This window comes from Suricata suricatta, chromosome 8 (genome assembly GCF_006229205.1).
Source record: "Suricata suricatta isolate VVHF042 chromosome 8, meerkat_22Aug2017_6uvM2_HiC, whole genome shotgun sequence".
Classification (NCBI taxonomy): domain Eukaryota; kingdom Metazoa; phylum Chordata; class Mammalia; order Carnivora; family Herpestidae; genus Suricata; species Suricata suricatta.
The window spans coordinates 15,272,635-15,289,768 of record NC_043707.1 but is presented as its reverse complement, the minus strand read 5'-3'; the positions used below and the strand labels follow the sequence as shown (position 1 = coordinate 15,289,768).

The 17,134-nt window shown below is 37.4% G+C and overlaps 1 protein-coding gene across 1 annotated transcript in view; it reads right to left on the bottom strand.

Moving 5' to 3' along the window:
* REXO5 (RNA exonuclease 5) overlaps positions 1–17,134 on the bottom strand; it is a 40,592-nt gene that overhangs the window by 10,209 nt on the left and 13,249 nt on the right. Inside the window, 2 exon segments of the mRNA XM_029949933.1 lie at positions 410–482; positions 484–512. Of these exon segments, the coding sequence (XP_029805793.1) occupies positions 410–482; positions 484–512 (102 nt within the window).

The following is a 17,134-nucleotide window of genomic DNA, read 5'->3' as shown; positions in this document are numbered from 1 at the left end:
TCTAAAGAAATCATGAGTCAAAACACTTTGCCAAACACTTGCCAAATGTACAAAGATTTGTATACAAGAATTTCATGACCACTTTATTTGGAATAGCAAAAATTTATAAAGCACAAATGATGAAAATAATAGGAACATAGTGGGATACTATACAGCCATTAAAAACAATGGAAAGAAGATTGTGTGCTGACATGAAAAGATATACATGATACACTTAAATGAAAAAATAAAGTTCCATGATAGTATACATAATCTGATTCCATCTTTACAAAAATGTTATTTTCTAAAAAACACATAGAAAAAAATCGGAGAAATATAGAGCAAACTTAATAAAGTATGCATTACTTTCCTTAATGCAGGGAGATTACAACTCATTAAATAAGTCATTTAGCACAACTCATTTACTTACCCTCTTGTTCATCTCCTCAGTGAATTTGGGTGAAAAGGGTTCAAAAGAGAACTGGATGATGCTGAAGGGAAACAGGGATTTCCACTCTGGCCTGCTCAAGAATCTGCAGAGAACAGCAAAGCGTGGGTGAGGCAGGAACCTAGTGGCTCCTGGAAGTAAGCCACAGTAATATAAAGAAGGTTGCCTTTTTTTTTATTAAAGCAATATTAAATTAAAGCAATGTTAAAAAGCAGTATGTGGCTGACTTTAAGGTCTACAAGAAAATGGTGACACCATATAACTTTATAGAAAACAGTAAAGAGAAAGATTAACATCACATAGGACTCTGGCCTTGAGGATTACTAAGAAAAAAGAAAACTATAACCTTAAAATTATCTCTAAGAAATAAGTTAAATTCCAACAGAGCTACCACCATTTCATACTGTTAAAGACTGTCAGTGAAGACAGCAAGAAGAGGAGTCTTAAAAGACTCTGGAAAGAAACCAAGAAGCATGGAAGACTTAGATTAAGTACAAACAAAATCACCCCCAAAACAAAAAAGTACAACTGAAAGCCAAAATAATGAACACAGTTCATGAATTTGATATTTTACAGCACTTGACTAAAGGAAGAAGCCTGGCAGCCTCAGAGAAGTGCTTTTGGAGAAGAGTAAGATATATACAGAAGAGGTAATACCTCCTTAGAGACACTAGAGTGAAGGTAAAAAGGAAATAAGAGAAGTAATTAAGGATCCTGCAGAAAGATAGTAAGACAGATGCCAACCTCTCTCAAGAGCATTAGAAACTCCTTATTCTTTCCAACAGAGTATCATCCTCAAAATAAGCCAAAAAAAAAAAAAAGTGTGTGTGTGACATCAGCAAGATGGAATACAAGGAAGCTTCAGGCCCTTACTCTCCCACAAACACCAAGATAATATTATAGGCCAGAATACCTTTGTGTGTTCTGTTGAGAAGAGAAACCAGTTGAGAAGCCACAGCATTTAGACCAACATAAAAACAAGAAGGGATTCTATGGAAAGGAGTAAGAAAATCTGTGGTGTTTTGCATACCCATTCATACCCCTCCTCCATCCAACCTAGGATAGTACAACTCAGAGGAAACCTTCCACACTGAGAGATTCAACATTTTGGCTTGTCTTGACACTGCCTCAGGGACTAGTTTCTATCTCACTTGACTCAAAGCACTGATGGTACTGGCAGCATTGTTTAGAAATTCTGGAAAAGGGGGCACCTGGGTGGCTCAGTTGCTTAGGCATCCGGCTTTGGCTCAGGTCATGATCTCACGGTTCGTGGGTTCGAGCCCCGCGTCAGGCTCTGTGCTGACAGCTAGCTCAGAGCCTGGAGGTTGCTTCGAATTCTGTGTCTCCCTCTCTCTCTGACCCTCCCCTGCTCACACTGTCTCTATCTCAAAAATAAATAAAAAAACACTTTTAAAAAATTTAAGAAAAATTCTGGAAAAGGAGTGATAACAGCAAGGTCATACAGTAGGAAGATTCAGGCCCTCATTCTTACAGAGACACCAAATTAACAACAAAGAGACCAGAACACCTTTGCAAGAACTCTAGAGACTAGCTGAGAAGCAACAGCACCAAGACCAACAAAAAACCCAAGGGGTTCCAGCAAAAGGGGAAAAAAATATGCAGTTTTATGTGTCCACATATGTTCCTCCCCATCCTAGAAAGGACCCACTGGAGATCCCCTCCAGCTGGATGGAAACAAAAGAGTGGACTCTGCATCCAATATTATGGCTCGTCTAGGGTTGCTGAGAGACTAGTTTCTGTCTCACTTGACTTAGAGAACTAACAGGACTGGTAGCCTCGTGTGGAAGGCAGTGAAAGCAAACTACAATCACTATAGCACATTAGAGCCACAGTGTCACAGACAGATGCCTAAGGAAGCAAGAGATTATAAGCATTGAGAAGAAACAGACAAGCTCCTTAGCGCATCTGAGGTAACTAACAGTACCCACATCAACTCCAAGAAAATACATCCTCAAAATGGTTTGAGAAGTCCTGGAACCTCTACTAGGCTAATTACTGAAAGTCTTCTGTTCCATGATACCAGGCCATGTGATGGGAGAGGTAGTTGTTTTTTTTCCCAAATGATTAGGTCTCAACCAAAAAGATGACTAGGCATACAAAAAATAGGGGCGAATGGCCCAAAGGAAGAGAAAAAAATTCTAGAAACCAAACCTAAAGAAATACAGAATGAATTAAAAGAGAACAAACACAATGAATGGAAATAAGCAAAATGATGCATGAACAAAATGAGAATATCAACAAAGAGCAGCCATAAAAATGAATGAAATTCTGGAGGTGGAAAATACAGTAAGTGAATTGAAAAATTCACTAAAGAACATCAGACTTGATTAGGCAAAAGAATGAATTAACAAATGTAATGACAGATCATTTGAAATCATCGATTCAGAGTAAAAAGAAAAAATAATGAAACAAACATTGTAAGATGGGACACTGTACAGAAGACCAACATGCATATAATGGGAGTCCTGGAAGAAGTGAGAAAAGGACAGAGAGCTTATGTGAAGTAACAATGGGGGAAAACTTCCCAATTTTGAGAAAGAAACAGACATGGAAATTCAAGAAGCTCAAAGAGGGGCATCTGGGTGGCTCACTCAGTTAAGTGTCTGACTTTGGCTCAGGTCATGATCTGATGGTTCGAGTCCTGTGTCGGGCTCTGTGCTGACAGCTAGCTTAGAGCCTGGAGCCTGTCTTTGGATTCTGTGTCTCCCTCTCTCTCTGACCCTCCCCTGCTCTTGCTGTCTCTCAAAAATATATAAAAAACACTGATAAAAAAAAATTTTTTTTAACAAAAGAGGCTCAAAGAACTCCAACCAGGATAAATTCAGTAACTCTAAAGAAATCCACACAAAGACACATTACAATCAAACTGTCCAAACTAAAAATCAAAGAGAGAATCTTGAGAACATAAAGAGAAAAGCAATTCCTTGCATAGGAGGGAACTTCCTTAAGATTATCAGTGGATTTCTCAGCAGAAATCTTGCAGGCCAGAAGAGTGGTGTGATATATTCAAAGTGCTAAAGAAAAAAAACATCAATAATACTGTAGCCAAATGGAGTCTGTTTCCAAATGGAGAGAGAGAAAAAAAGCTGACAATTCATTACAGCTAAAGGGAATCCTTCATGATGGAAGATTATTACACAGCAATGTTAAGCCACATGAAAACATAAAGTTTCCAGTAAAGGCAAACACATGGACAAATATAGTAACCTCTATTAAGGTAATCTTAGTGTATAAATTCACTTTTAATTCGTATTCAAAATTCAAAGGACAAAAACATGAAAAAATAACTATTCCTATGTTAATGAATATATAATTTATATAGATGTGATTTACTAATTATTAAATGCATTCATTTAATCACTTTCAAAATCTAATTTAATTTACTGGTAACTCTTCCCCTTATATTTTTTTATTTTAATTTTTTAATTTGAATATAGCTGACACAATGTTATATTAATTTCAGGTGTACGACATAAGTAACTCACCATCTCTATACATTATGCTATGCTCACAAGTGTAGCTACCATCTGTCACTGTACAATGCTAATACAATATCATTGGCTATATCCCTATACTGCATCTTTTACATAAAGGTGTGATTTATAACATCAATAGCATAAAATGGGGGGAGTAGAGCTCATACAAAAAGTAGAGTTTTTGTATACAACTGAAATGAAGCTTTAAGATGTTTTATGTAATTGTAATAACTATAAGCAAAATATAAAATACACATAAAAGGAAATGATAAAGATATCAAAATACATCACTACAAAAAAAAATCACAAAGGAAAACAGTAGAGAGGAAAAGTGGGACAAAAGCTAGAAGATATACAGAAAACAAAACAAGAATAGTAAGTCCTTCCAATTCAGTAATTACTTTAAATAGAAAAGTATTAGCAAAATGAATTCAATAGCACATTAAAAGGATTATACATCATGACAGAGTGGGATTTATTCCGGGAAGGCAAGAAGGGTTCAACATATGAAAACCATCCCATGTAATATACTACCTTAATGGAATGAAGGACAAAAATGACAAGATCACCTCAACTGATGGGGAAAAAAAAAAAAAAGCATTTGACAGGATTCAACACTCTTTCATGATAAAAACACTCAAAAAACTAGAAATAGAAAGAAACTTCCTAATAGAATAAAGGTCATAAATGAAAAGCCCATAGGTACTATCATATCCAAAGGTAAAGGACTAAAGCCTTTTCTCTAAGATGAGAAACCATGATGCCTGCTCTTGCCACCTCTATTCAACTTAGTATTGGGAGTCCTAGCCAGAGCAATGGTGCAAGAAAAAAACATAAAAAAGCATCCAAATTGGAATGAAGTAAAATTATCTCTATTCAGCTATCACACACAGAAACCCTAAAGATTCCAAAGAAACACTGTTAGAATAAATGAATTCATCAAAGTTGAAGGATACAAAATCAAGAAACAAAACACAATTGTGTTTCTACATACTAATGAACAACCAGAAAAGGAGAGTAAGCGAAAAAAAAATCTCACTTATTAAAAAAAAAAAAAAAAAAAGAATAAAATTCTCAGGAGTAAACCTAACCAAGGAGGTTAGCGTACACTTGTATGCTAAAAACTACAAAAACACCCCTGAAAGAAATTAAAGAACAATAGAAACCTTCCCATGTTTACAGATTGGAACTTGACACTGGTAAGACAGCAATAGTACCCAAAGCAACCAATGGATTCTATGAAATCCCTATTAAAATTCTAATGTCATTTTTTTTCAGAAATAGAAAAAAAAATCATCCAAAAATTCATACGGAATCTCAAAGTACTCTGAATAGCCAAAATAATTTTGAAAACAATGAAGCTCAAGAGCACAAATTCCCTGATTTCCAACATGTTACAAAGGTACACTAATCAAAACAGTATGGCACTGGCATAAATAGACTGTATAGAACAATGGAACAGAATTCAGAAATAAAAACCTTGATTATATGGTCAAATGATCTTTGACAAAAGTATATTGTCTCTTTAACAAAATGATACTAGGAAAACTGCATATCCACATGTAAAAGAGGGAAGTTGGAACCTTATCTTACACCATATATAAAAATTAACTAAAAATGGATTAAACAGCCAAAAGTAAGGTCCAGAACTATAAAACTCTAGAAGAAAACATAGAAGAAAGTTTCATAATACTGGATTTGTCTAGGATTTCCTGGGTATAACATCAAAAGCATAGACCACAACAGCAAAAATAGACAATGGGACTACTTGGTTCATCAAACACATAATCAGTAGAGGCAACCTATGGAATGAGAAACTGTGCATCATGTATCTGATGCGGAATTAAACATATAGGATATGTACACACACACATCCATTTGAGGGCACCTAGGTGGCTCAGTCAGTGGAGCATCCGACTTCAGCTCAAGTTATTATCTTGTGAGTTCGAGCCCTGCATCAGGCTCTGTGCTGACAGCTCCCAGCTCACAGCCTGGAGCCTGCTTCAGACAGTCTCTGTCACTCTGCCCCTCCCCCACTCATGCTCTGTCTTGTCTCTGTCTCAAATATAAATAAACATTAAAAAAAAAAACTCCTAAAATTTTAACAACAAAAAAAACCAATTAAAAAATGGGGCTCCAAAAGACATTTCTTAGATTATATATAAATTACTAACAAACTAAAGATGTTCACCACCACTAATTATCAGATACAATGAGCTATTAATCTCACACCCATTAGGATGGCTATTCTTAAAAGAAAGAGAGAAAAGTATTGGCAGAGCTGTGGAAAACTTGGAACTCTTATGAACTCTGTTGGTAGAAGTGTAAAATGCTGCAACCACTATGGTGAGTGAACACTACAGTAGTTTCTCAAAAACTTAAAATCTCTTTAAAAAAATAACTCTTTGGGGCATCTGGGTGGCTCAGTCGGTTAAGCATCGACTTCAGCTCAGGTCACGATCTCACAGTTTGTGGGTTCGAGCCACAAACTACCTAGCTCAGAGTCTGGAGCCTGCTTCCAGTTCAGTGTGTCTGTCTCTCTCTGCCCCTCTCCTGCTCATGATCTGTCTCTGTTTCTCAAAAATAAATAAATGTTAAAAAAAATTTTTAACTATTTAGGGGTGCCGGGGTGGCTCAGTCAGTTAAGTGTCCAACTTCAGCTCAGGTCATGATCTCATGGTTTGTTGAGTTTGAGCCCCCGTCAGGCTCTGCACTGACAGGTTGGAGCTTAGAGCCTGCTTCAGATTCTGTGTCTCCCTTTCTCTCTGTCCCTCCCATGCTCAAGCTCTGTCTCTCTCTCTCTCTCTCTCTCTCTCTCTAAAATTAAAATTAAAAAAAATAGCTATTTAAAGTAAAAAAAATAACACATAGAAGTAAAATGAATGATGACAACAGCAGCCCCATGCAAGGAGGGAAAAATGCAAATATACAGTTCTAAGGTTCTTATATGTTGAGTGGTAGAATATCACTTAAGGTAAATTGTGACAAATTAAAGAAAAACTGTAAATCTAAAGCAACACTAAAATAACACAACAGAGAGTCATAGTTAATACACTACCAAGAGAGAAAATAATCATAAAAAATACATTAACTCAAAAGAAAAAAGGAGAAATAGGAAAAGAAAAGGGATGGGACAAACAGAAAATACAGCAAGAGATGAGACTTAAACTTAACGATATCAACAGTCATATTAAAGGCAAATAACCCTAATACACCACTTAAAAGACGATTATGGATTGACCAAAAAAGCAAAGCCTAACTGATCACTACAAGAAACCCACTTTATTATTTTACTTTTTTAAATATAGATTTACTTTTTATTGTTTATTAACTATTTATTGTTTATTTATTTATTATTTTTAGAGAGAGAGGATCTTAAGCTGCCTGCGTGCCCAACACCGGCCTTTATGCAGGGCTCAATCCCACGACTTTGGGATCATGACCTGAGCCAAAATTTAGAGTCAGACACTGAGCCAGCCACCCAGGGACCACCACCCCAAAAAACCCACTTTAAATATAAAGATACAGGGGCACCTTGGTGGCTCAGCCAGTTAAGCGTCTGGCTTTGCTCAGATCATGATCTCACGGTTTGTAAGTTCAAGCCCTGCATCGGGCTCTGTGCTGACAGTTCAGAGCTTGGAGCCTGCTTCAGATTCTGTGTGTCTCCCTCTCTGCCCCTCTCATGCTCATGCTCTGTCTCTCTCTCTCTTAATAACAAAAATGTTAATTAAAAAAAAGATACAAATAGACTAAATGTAAAATAAAAATATATACCATGCCAACACTAATCAAAAGGAAGCAGGAGGGGCTATATTAATATCAGACAACATGTAAGTCAGAGTAGAAAATGCTTCTGGGGATAAAGGCCTATTTGTAATGATAAAGGGGCTAACTCATCAGTAAGTAATAATGCACGATGTTTATGTATCTAATACTAAAGTTTCATTAAATACAAAGCAAAAATTAATAAGACTCCAAAGAAGAAATAGACGAATCCACAATTTATGGAGTTTCCACCTCTCCATAAATTTAAAAGGATTCAAGTAATTCAAAGTACATTCTTGGACAACAGAAAATTTAAGAAATTAGTAATATATCTCAGGAAAATACCTAATTATTAAATAGAAACCAAATAACACACTTATAGAAATCCATGAGCCAAAGAAGAAATCAAAAGCAAAATTAAAAAGAATTGTGAACTGAATGAAAATGAGAACAAAACTTGTCAAGATATCTAAGATGCAGCTAAAGTAGAACTGAGAGGGAAATGTATAGCTCTAAAATACCTATAGTAAAAAAGAACAGGTACAAATCAATGACCTCACCTAACACTGTTCTGGCTGCATTAGCCAAACTATTTAAAAAAAAAATTAGGGACATGAGAATTGGAAAAGTAGAAATAAAACTATGGTACATAAACACACTGGAGTATTATGCAACTATAATAAAGAATAAAGAAGATCCTTAACAAACTGATATGATAAGATTCCCAGGATATATTGTTAAGGGGAAAAAGCCAACTGCAAAACAGCTTATATAGTATGTTAACACTTATGTGTAATAAAGAGAAATATCTGCTTTTCTTTACCAAAAAAAGGGGGGGGGGAGTAAAGGATAAATGAGAAAATAATAGTTATTTACTTACATGAGATAGTATTAAAGATTGGGTAAAAGAGATATGTGAGGGAATTTTACTTCTCTGAGGATACTTTTTGTTAGTTTTGCCTTCAGAAGCACAGTAATGATCTATAGATCCCAAAAATAAATCAATAAAGATGGAAGACGGTAAAAAACCTAAAACTGAAAGCAAAATAAAACAAGTGAATCCAACTATATTTTAAATACAAGACACAGCTAATCTGAAGGGGAGAAATAAGCCAAGTAACTTATAAATGAAAAATATTCATATACCCAATATTCATTTGTAAGTGGGGTGGGGGACAGGGAGGAGACTGAACTGCAAACCAAACTCTTAACTAATTCTATAGTGATTTGGGTGCATCAATTCTAAAACTATTTTGGATATAGTTTAGGTATGAGCAATGAGTGAATGTTAATGTTGTTGGGAGCCAATATTCCCACACTAGATAGAGGGAGATACAAATATAGAATGAGGAAAAGCAAGGAACACCCCAGTATGAAAAGGCTGAAATTACAGGTATTCATATAGACACATGATTTCTAAAATACATGTGTGTATACACATATATTTATATGTATGTGCGCATAAATATAAATGCATATATTTCCTGTTGTTGCCTTAAGGGTCTGTAAGCAAAGACACCCCAGTAGCAATATGCATACCCAGTGCCCAGATCTTGGTTTCTAATATGATGAAACAAAAATATTAGGTAATAAAAAGTGCTCAAAAAAAATTATGGGTGCATGTTATAAGGACAAAGAAGCCATTTTGAAGGGGCCACCATTAGCTAAATCTGGCAAGTCTGAAAACCAAAACAATGTAGTACAATTGTAAATTATAATAATTCATAATTAAACAGGAATCTATGAGTCTTGAAATGGGAATAAACAGGATCTTTTTAAAAAATTTTTTTAATGTTTTATTTATTTTTGATACAGAGAGAGACAGAGCATTAGAAGGGGGGCGGGGCAGAGAGAGGAGGAGACACAGAACCGGAAGCAGGCTCCAGGCTCTGAGCTGTCAGCACAGAGCCCGATGCGGGGCTCGAACCCACGAACGTGAGATCTGACCTAAGCCAAAGTCGGAGGCTTAACTGACTGAGCCACCCAGGCGCCCCTAAACAGGAATCTTTGAGCTCACACTGAAAGAATGAATAAATAATAATAAATAAGGTATAAAGGGAGGACTCTTGCTTATAGAATGCTGAGTAACAATTAGTAAGTATGAAGGAAATACTAGAGTTGGAAACCACTGTACAACCATCAGGTATGAATCATCAGTTTTTCAAAAGCAGGGTATCTTCTTAAAGTATCTCCTCATATTACTTATTAGACAAAAGTAGTAAATCTACAGTGGAAAAAGCAGACAACATCTTATAAAATAAACAGCACAAAAGAAAAGGAAAGATGGACAACATGTGCCTCTGGATGTGATATCCTGGAAAGTAAACATGACTTACAAGTAGTCTGGCAAAGAATGCATAACCTGTGTCTAATCATGGGGAAACATCACACAAACTCATAATGAGGAACATTCTGGGCAAGGTGATATGCAACATGTATTATTTAAAAATCACCATTGTCATGAAAAAAGAAAGGCTGAGGGATGTATCCAGATTAAGGGAAACTAAAAAGATAGGACAGGGGTGTCTGGTGGCTCAGTTGATTGAGTGTCCGACTTTGGCTCAGGTCATGATCTCATGATTTGTGGGTTTGAGCCCCACATCAGGCTCTGTGCTGACTGTAGCTCAGTCTAGAGCCTTCTTCAAATTCTGTCTCTTTTTCTCTCTGGCCCTCTTCTGTTTAAGCTCTGTCTCTCAAAATTAAAATGTTAAAAAAATTTTTTTTTTTTTAAAGACAGGACAACCAAATGCAATATATGGCCCTGGAAGAGAAAAGAAATGCTAAAAGACATGATTGGGTCAACTAAGAAAACTGAAATACAGATGAAATTAGAAAAAGGTACTGTGTTAATATTAAATTTATGTAAGAGAATAATGCATTTTCAGGAAATATATATTGAAGTATAGAGGAGGAAAGGGCTATGATATATGCAACTTACACTCAAATAGTTTCAAAATTAAAATGTCATATAGAAAGAAGTAGAAAGAAATAGCGAGAGGATAAACATGCCAGCATACACAAAGAACAAATGCGAGAGAGCACTAACAGAAGATGAATCCAAACAGAAGATATATATGAACATTCAGGTAAATTTTCTCTAAGTTTGAAACTCTTTCCAAATAAAATGAAAAATAATATGTCGTCTGGGGGAGCAGCAAGGTGGCGGAGAAGTGGGGAGCTTTGTGGCCTCCGCCCGCCCTCAATTATCAAACTGAGAAGGACTAAAGCCACTATATTCTGATCTTCAAGAACTGAAGGTGTGTGCACAGAGTCCTTATAGATGACAGCCTCACGGATGCCTGAGTGAGTGCAAACTGGGACCAGAGACGCTGAGAGAAGGGAAGGGAGCACTACCCCAAAGCAGAGCCAAGAGAGAGAAATGCCCAAAAAGGTGATGCCAGGCCGTAGAGGGCCGTGTGTGCAGAGGTGGCCATTTGGAGACAGGCGCGTAATTACCGTGCAAAGTAGCACGAAGCGTGGGGCGGCCTTTGGAGCTGCAGGCGAAACAACTGTGTAGAGCAGCAGAGAGCTGAGGGGAAGAGAGAGACTGAAGACAGTCATAGAGTGGATGATGGAGACGGAGAGACTTCAGCCTGGGACTGACCCCTGGGTGCAGGGAGAGAAATTCGTCCCCCTCAGCGGGCTTGTTCTCCCTTGGGCTCGGTGGCCCAGTGACTCCAAGCTGGGAAGCCACCTGCCTGCAGGAAGACATTTCATTTCATCTCATCTGGGGCAACAGTATTAAAGTGCATGGAGTAGGATTTGGAAAAGTGGCGGAGCTTAGGGGAAAAAAAAAAATTTGGCCCACCCAAGGCACAGGGAGATCAGACTTAAAATAAGTGGCTGACAACACATGGTCTGAGAAAGGCTTGGGGTGCTGCCATTCTTCTCCCTGCAGCTTCTAAGGTGGGGCCTCAGTGAGCAGCTTCTGAGACCCGACCTACCAACACCAAACCACGCCCATCAGCACAGGAGAACTGACTTTTTTTTCAGTCTTTTTTCTATTTCTTTTTTCCTTCCTTTCTCCTTTTCCTCCTGGAGTCTGGGAAAGACCAACATTTATATACTGCTGTGATTAGATCAATTCCAGTCATCCAGATAAAATTTTTCCTTATCTCATCCTTATCTTACCCCGCAAGTTTTACACTCTCATACTGTCCTAAGTCATTTCTGTCCCCTCCTTCTTTTTCTCTTTTCTTTTCTTATTTTATTTACCCTTTTGGTTTGCTTATTTATTTTATTTGCCTGTGCCTTGGCATGCCTTTGTCCCTTGTGTGTTGGTCTGTTATTCTTTTCAGGACTACCTCAAGAAACAAGCCAAAGTACACCTGGTGGAGAGTCCTAAATACTACTGAGCAGGGAAATAAAATATTAAAAGGCACAACAAGAGAAACCGAGAGACACCTTTAAGAGAACATTTCCTGAAACTACAGGCCTTGGACAGTCAATCAGCCTCCTTTAAAAGAGCAATATTAACAGGTGCACAGTACATAACAAGCTTTTAAAACTGACAAGGGACAGAAAGCTAGCCAAAATGATGAAACAAAAGAACTCTCCTCTAAAGAAATTCTAGGAAGAAATCACAGCCACAGAACTGCTCAAAACAGACAAACAGCTTAAATGAACAAGAATTTAGAACAATTATCATAAAATTAATCACTGGGCTTGGAAAAAACCATTATAAAAGCTATTGATACACAGACTATGGACCTTAAAAATAGCTATGATGAGTTAAAAAAAAAAAAGGCTATAAATGAGGTGCATAATAAAATGGAGGCAGCCACGGCATGGATTGAAGAGGCAGAGAGGAGAACAGGTGAATGAGAAGACACAGTTATAGCAAAAGAGGAAGCCGAGAAAAAGACAGATATTGATACAGGAGCACAAAAGGAGAATTCGAGACCTGAGTGATATAATCAAACGGAACAATATCTGTAACACAGGAGTTCCTGAAGAGGAAGAAAGAGAAAAAGGTCCAGAAGGGGTGCTTGATCAAATTATAGCTGAGACTTAGCAAATCTGGGGGAAGGAAAAAGATATGGAAATTCAAGAGGCACACAGAACTCCCCTAAGACGTAATTTGAATTGACCTTTGGCACGACTTACCATAGTGAAACTGGCAAAATATAAAGACAAGGAGAGAATTCTGAAAGCAGCTAGGGATAAAAGGGCCTTAACATACAAAGGGAACCTATCAGAGTGGTTACAGATCTATTTAATGAAACTTGGCAGGCCAGGAAGGAATGGCAGGAAATCTTCAATATGATGAACAGGAAAAATATGCAACCAAGAATCCTTTATCCAGCGGGCCTGTCATTCAAAATAGAAGGAGAGATAAAGGTTTTCCCAAATAGGCAAAAACTGAGAGAATTCATCACCATCAAACCAGCCCTACAAGAAATCCTAAGAGGGACTCTATGAGGGAAATGTAGGAAAGAATATAAGGTGCCAGAGATAACACTATAACCATGAACTCTACAGGGAACAAAATGAATCTAAAACCACATTTTTCAATAATAACACTGAATGTAAATGGACTGAATGCTCCAACCAAACAACACAGGGTAGAAGAATGGATAAAAAGCCAAAAGCCATCTACTTGCTGTCTACAAGGGACTCATCTTAGACCTGAAGACATCTTCAGATTGAAAGTAAAGGGATGGAGAAATATCTATCATGTGACTAGAATTCAAAAGAAAGCTGGAGTAGCCATACTTATATTGGACAAACTGGACTTTAAAGGCAGTAACAAAAGATGAAGAAGGACATTATATAATAATGACAGGGTCTCTCCATCAAGAAGAGCTAAAAATTATAAACATCTATACACTGAATTCGGGAGCACCCAAGTACATAAAACAACTAATCACAAACAGTAACAATCTTATTGATAAGAATGTGCTTATAGCAGGGGAGTATACTCCACTTACAGCAAGGGATAGAAACAATGGACCTGAACAGCACTTTGGAACAGATGGAATTAATAAATATATTTAGAACTCTGCATCCTGAAGCTAGGGAATACACTTTTTCTCTCAAGTGCACATGGCACATTCTCCAAGATAGATTACATACTGGGGAATAAAGCAGCCCTCCATAAATACAAAAGAATTGAGATCATACCATGCACACTTTCAGGTCACAATGCTATGAAACTTGAAATCAATCAAGGAAAAAGTCTGGAAAACCTCAAAAACTGTGGAAGTTAAAAACCTTCCTACTTAAGAATGAATGGGCCAAGCAGGCAATTAGAGAAGAAATTTAAAAATATATGGAAACAAATGAAAACAAAAATACAACAATCCAAACTCTCTGGGATGCAGCAAAGGCAGTCCTAAGAGGAAAGTATATTGCAATCCAGGCCTATTCCAACACACTAGAAAAAGCCAAAATTCAAAATCTAACAGCGCACCTAGGGAAACGACAAGGTGAGCAGCAAGCACCCCAAACCCAGCAGAAGAAGAGAAATAATAAAGATCAAAGCAGAAATAAACAATGTAGAATCCAAAAAAACAATTTAAAGATCAATGAAACCAAGAGTTGGCTTTTTTTCATAATATTTTATTGTCAAATTGTTTTCTATATAACACCCAGTGCTCTTCCCCTTAAGTGCCCTCCACCATCACCACCACCTCTTTCCCCGCCTTCCCCTTCCCTTTCAACTCTCAGTTCATTTTCAGCATTCAATAGTCTCTCAAGTTTTGCAGCCCAAAGAGTTGGCTTTTTGAAAAACATAAAATTGATAAACGTCTAGCCAGGCTCCTCAGACAAAGAGAAACCCAAACAGACAAAATCATGTATGAAAAGGGATCTATTACAACTGATCCGTCAGAAATACAAGCAACCATCAGAGATTACTATGAAAAATTATATGCCAACAAAATGGACAATCTAGAAGAAATGGACAAATTCCTAAATCCACATGCACTACCAAAATTCAAACAGGAAGAGATAGAAAATCTGAACAGACCCACAACCAGTGGAGAAATCAGTTATCAAAAATCTCCCAATGAATAAGAGCCCAGGGCCAGATGGCTTCCCAGGGGAATTCTACCAGACATTTAAAGCAGAATTAACACCCATCCTTCTCAAGCTATTCCAAAAAATAGAAATAGAAGGAAAACTTCCGAACTCATCCTATGAAGTCAGCATCACTTTGATTCCCAAACCAGAGTCCCAACACAAAAAGCGAACCACATGCCAATATCCTTAATGAATACAGATGCAAAAATACTCAACAAGATACTGGCAAATCAAATTCAGCAATATATATAAAGAATTATCCATCATGATCAAGTGGGATTTATTCCTGGGTTACAGGGCTGGTTCAATATTCGCAAATCCATCAATGTAATACATCACGTTAAAAAAAAAGATATAAACCATATGATCCTATCAATAGATGCAGAAAAAGCATTTGACAAAAAACAGCATCCCTTCTTAATAAAAACCCTTGGGAAAGCTGGGATAAAAGGAACTTACTTAAACATTATAAAAGCCATTTATGAAAAATCCACAGCAAATATCATCCTCAATGGGGAAAAACTGACAGCTTTCCCCCTGAGATCAGGAAGATGAAAAAGATGTCCACTCTCACCACTGTTGTTTAACATAGTGCTGAAAGTCCTAGCATCTGCAATCAGACAACAAAAGGAAATAAAAGGCATCAGAATTGGCAAAGAAGAAATCAAGCTTTCACTTTTCACAGATGACATGATACTCTACATGGAAAACCCGACCGACTCCACCAGAAGCCTTTTAGAAGTGATCCATGAATTCAGCAAAGTTGCAGGGTACAAAATCAATGTACAAAAATCAGTTGCACTTTTATACACCACTAATGAAGCAACAAAAAGAGAAATTAAACTGATCCCATTCACAATTGCACAAAAAATTCATAAAATACTAGGAATAAACTTAACCAAAGGTGTAAAAGACCTGTATGATGAAAACTATAGAAAGCTTATGAAAGAAATGGAAGAAGACACCATGAAATGGAAAAACATTCCGTGCTCATGGATCGGAAGAATAAACATTGTTAAAATGTCATTATTACCTAAGGAAATCTATACATTCAATGCAATCCCAATCAAAATTGCTTCAGCATTCTTCTCAAAGCTAGAACAAACTATCCTAAAATTTATATGGAAACACAAGAAACCCCAAATAGTCAAAGTAATATGGAAGAAGAAAACCAAAATGGGAGGCATCACAATCCCAGCCTCTACTACAAAGCTGTCATCATCAAGACAGTATGGTGTTGGCACAAAAACAGACACATAGACCAATGGAATAGAATAGAGAGCTCAAAACTGGACCAACAAATGTATGGCCAATTAATCTTTGACAAAGCAGGAAAGAGTATCCAATGGAAAAAAGACAGTCTCTTTAGCAGGTGGTGCTGGGAGAACTGGACAGCAACATGCAGAAGAATGAAAGTAGACCACTCTCTTACACCATACACAAAAATAAACTCAAAATAGAAGAAGAACCTGAATGTGAGACAGGAAACCATCAAAACCCTCGGGGAGAAAGCAGGAAACAGCCTCCTTGACCTCAATTGTAGCAATTTCCTACTCGACACATCCCCAAAGGCAAGGGAACCAGGAACAAAAATGAACTTTTGGGACCTCATCAAGATAAAAAGCTTCTGCACTGCAAAGGAAACAGTCAAGAAAACTAATAGGCAACCGAGAAAATGGGAACAAATAGTTGCAAATGGCATATCAGATAAAGGGCTAGTATCCAAAATATACAAGGAACTCACCAAACTCCACACCCAAAAAAACGAGTAACCTAGTGAAGAAATGGGCAGAAGACATGAACAGACATTTCTCCAAAGATGATAACCAGATGGCCAACAGGCACATGAAACAATGCTCAGCATCACTCATCATCAGGGAAATACAAATCAAAACCACACTGAGATACCACCTCACACCGCTAAGTGTGGCTAAAATGAACAAATCAAGAGACTATAGATGCTGGCGAAGATGTGGAGAAATGAGCTCCCTCCTACACTGTTGGCGGGAATGTAAACTGGTGCAGCCGTTCTGGAAAACAGTGTGGAGGCTCCTAAAAAAATTAACAATAGAGCCCCCCATGACCCAGCATTAGCACTGCTGGGGATCTACCCAAGGGATACAGAAGTGCTGATGCATAGGAGCACATGTACCCCAATGTTCATAGCGGCACTTTCTACAATAGCCAAATCATGGAAAGAGCCTAAATGTCCATCACCTGATGAATGGATCAAGAAGATGTGGTATATATATATACAATGGAGTATTACATGGCAATGAGAAAGAATGAAATCTGGCCATTTGTAGGAAAGTGGATGGACCTCGAGGGTGTCATGCTAAGTGAAATAAGTCAGGCAGAGAAGGACAGATACCATATGTTTGCACTCATAGATCTAAGAGGAGAAACCTAACAGGGGACCATG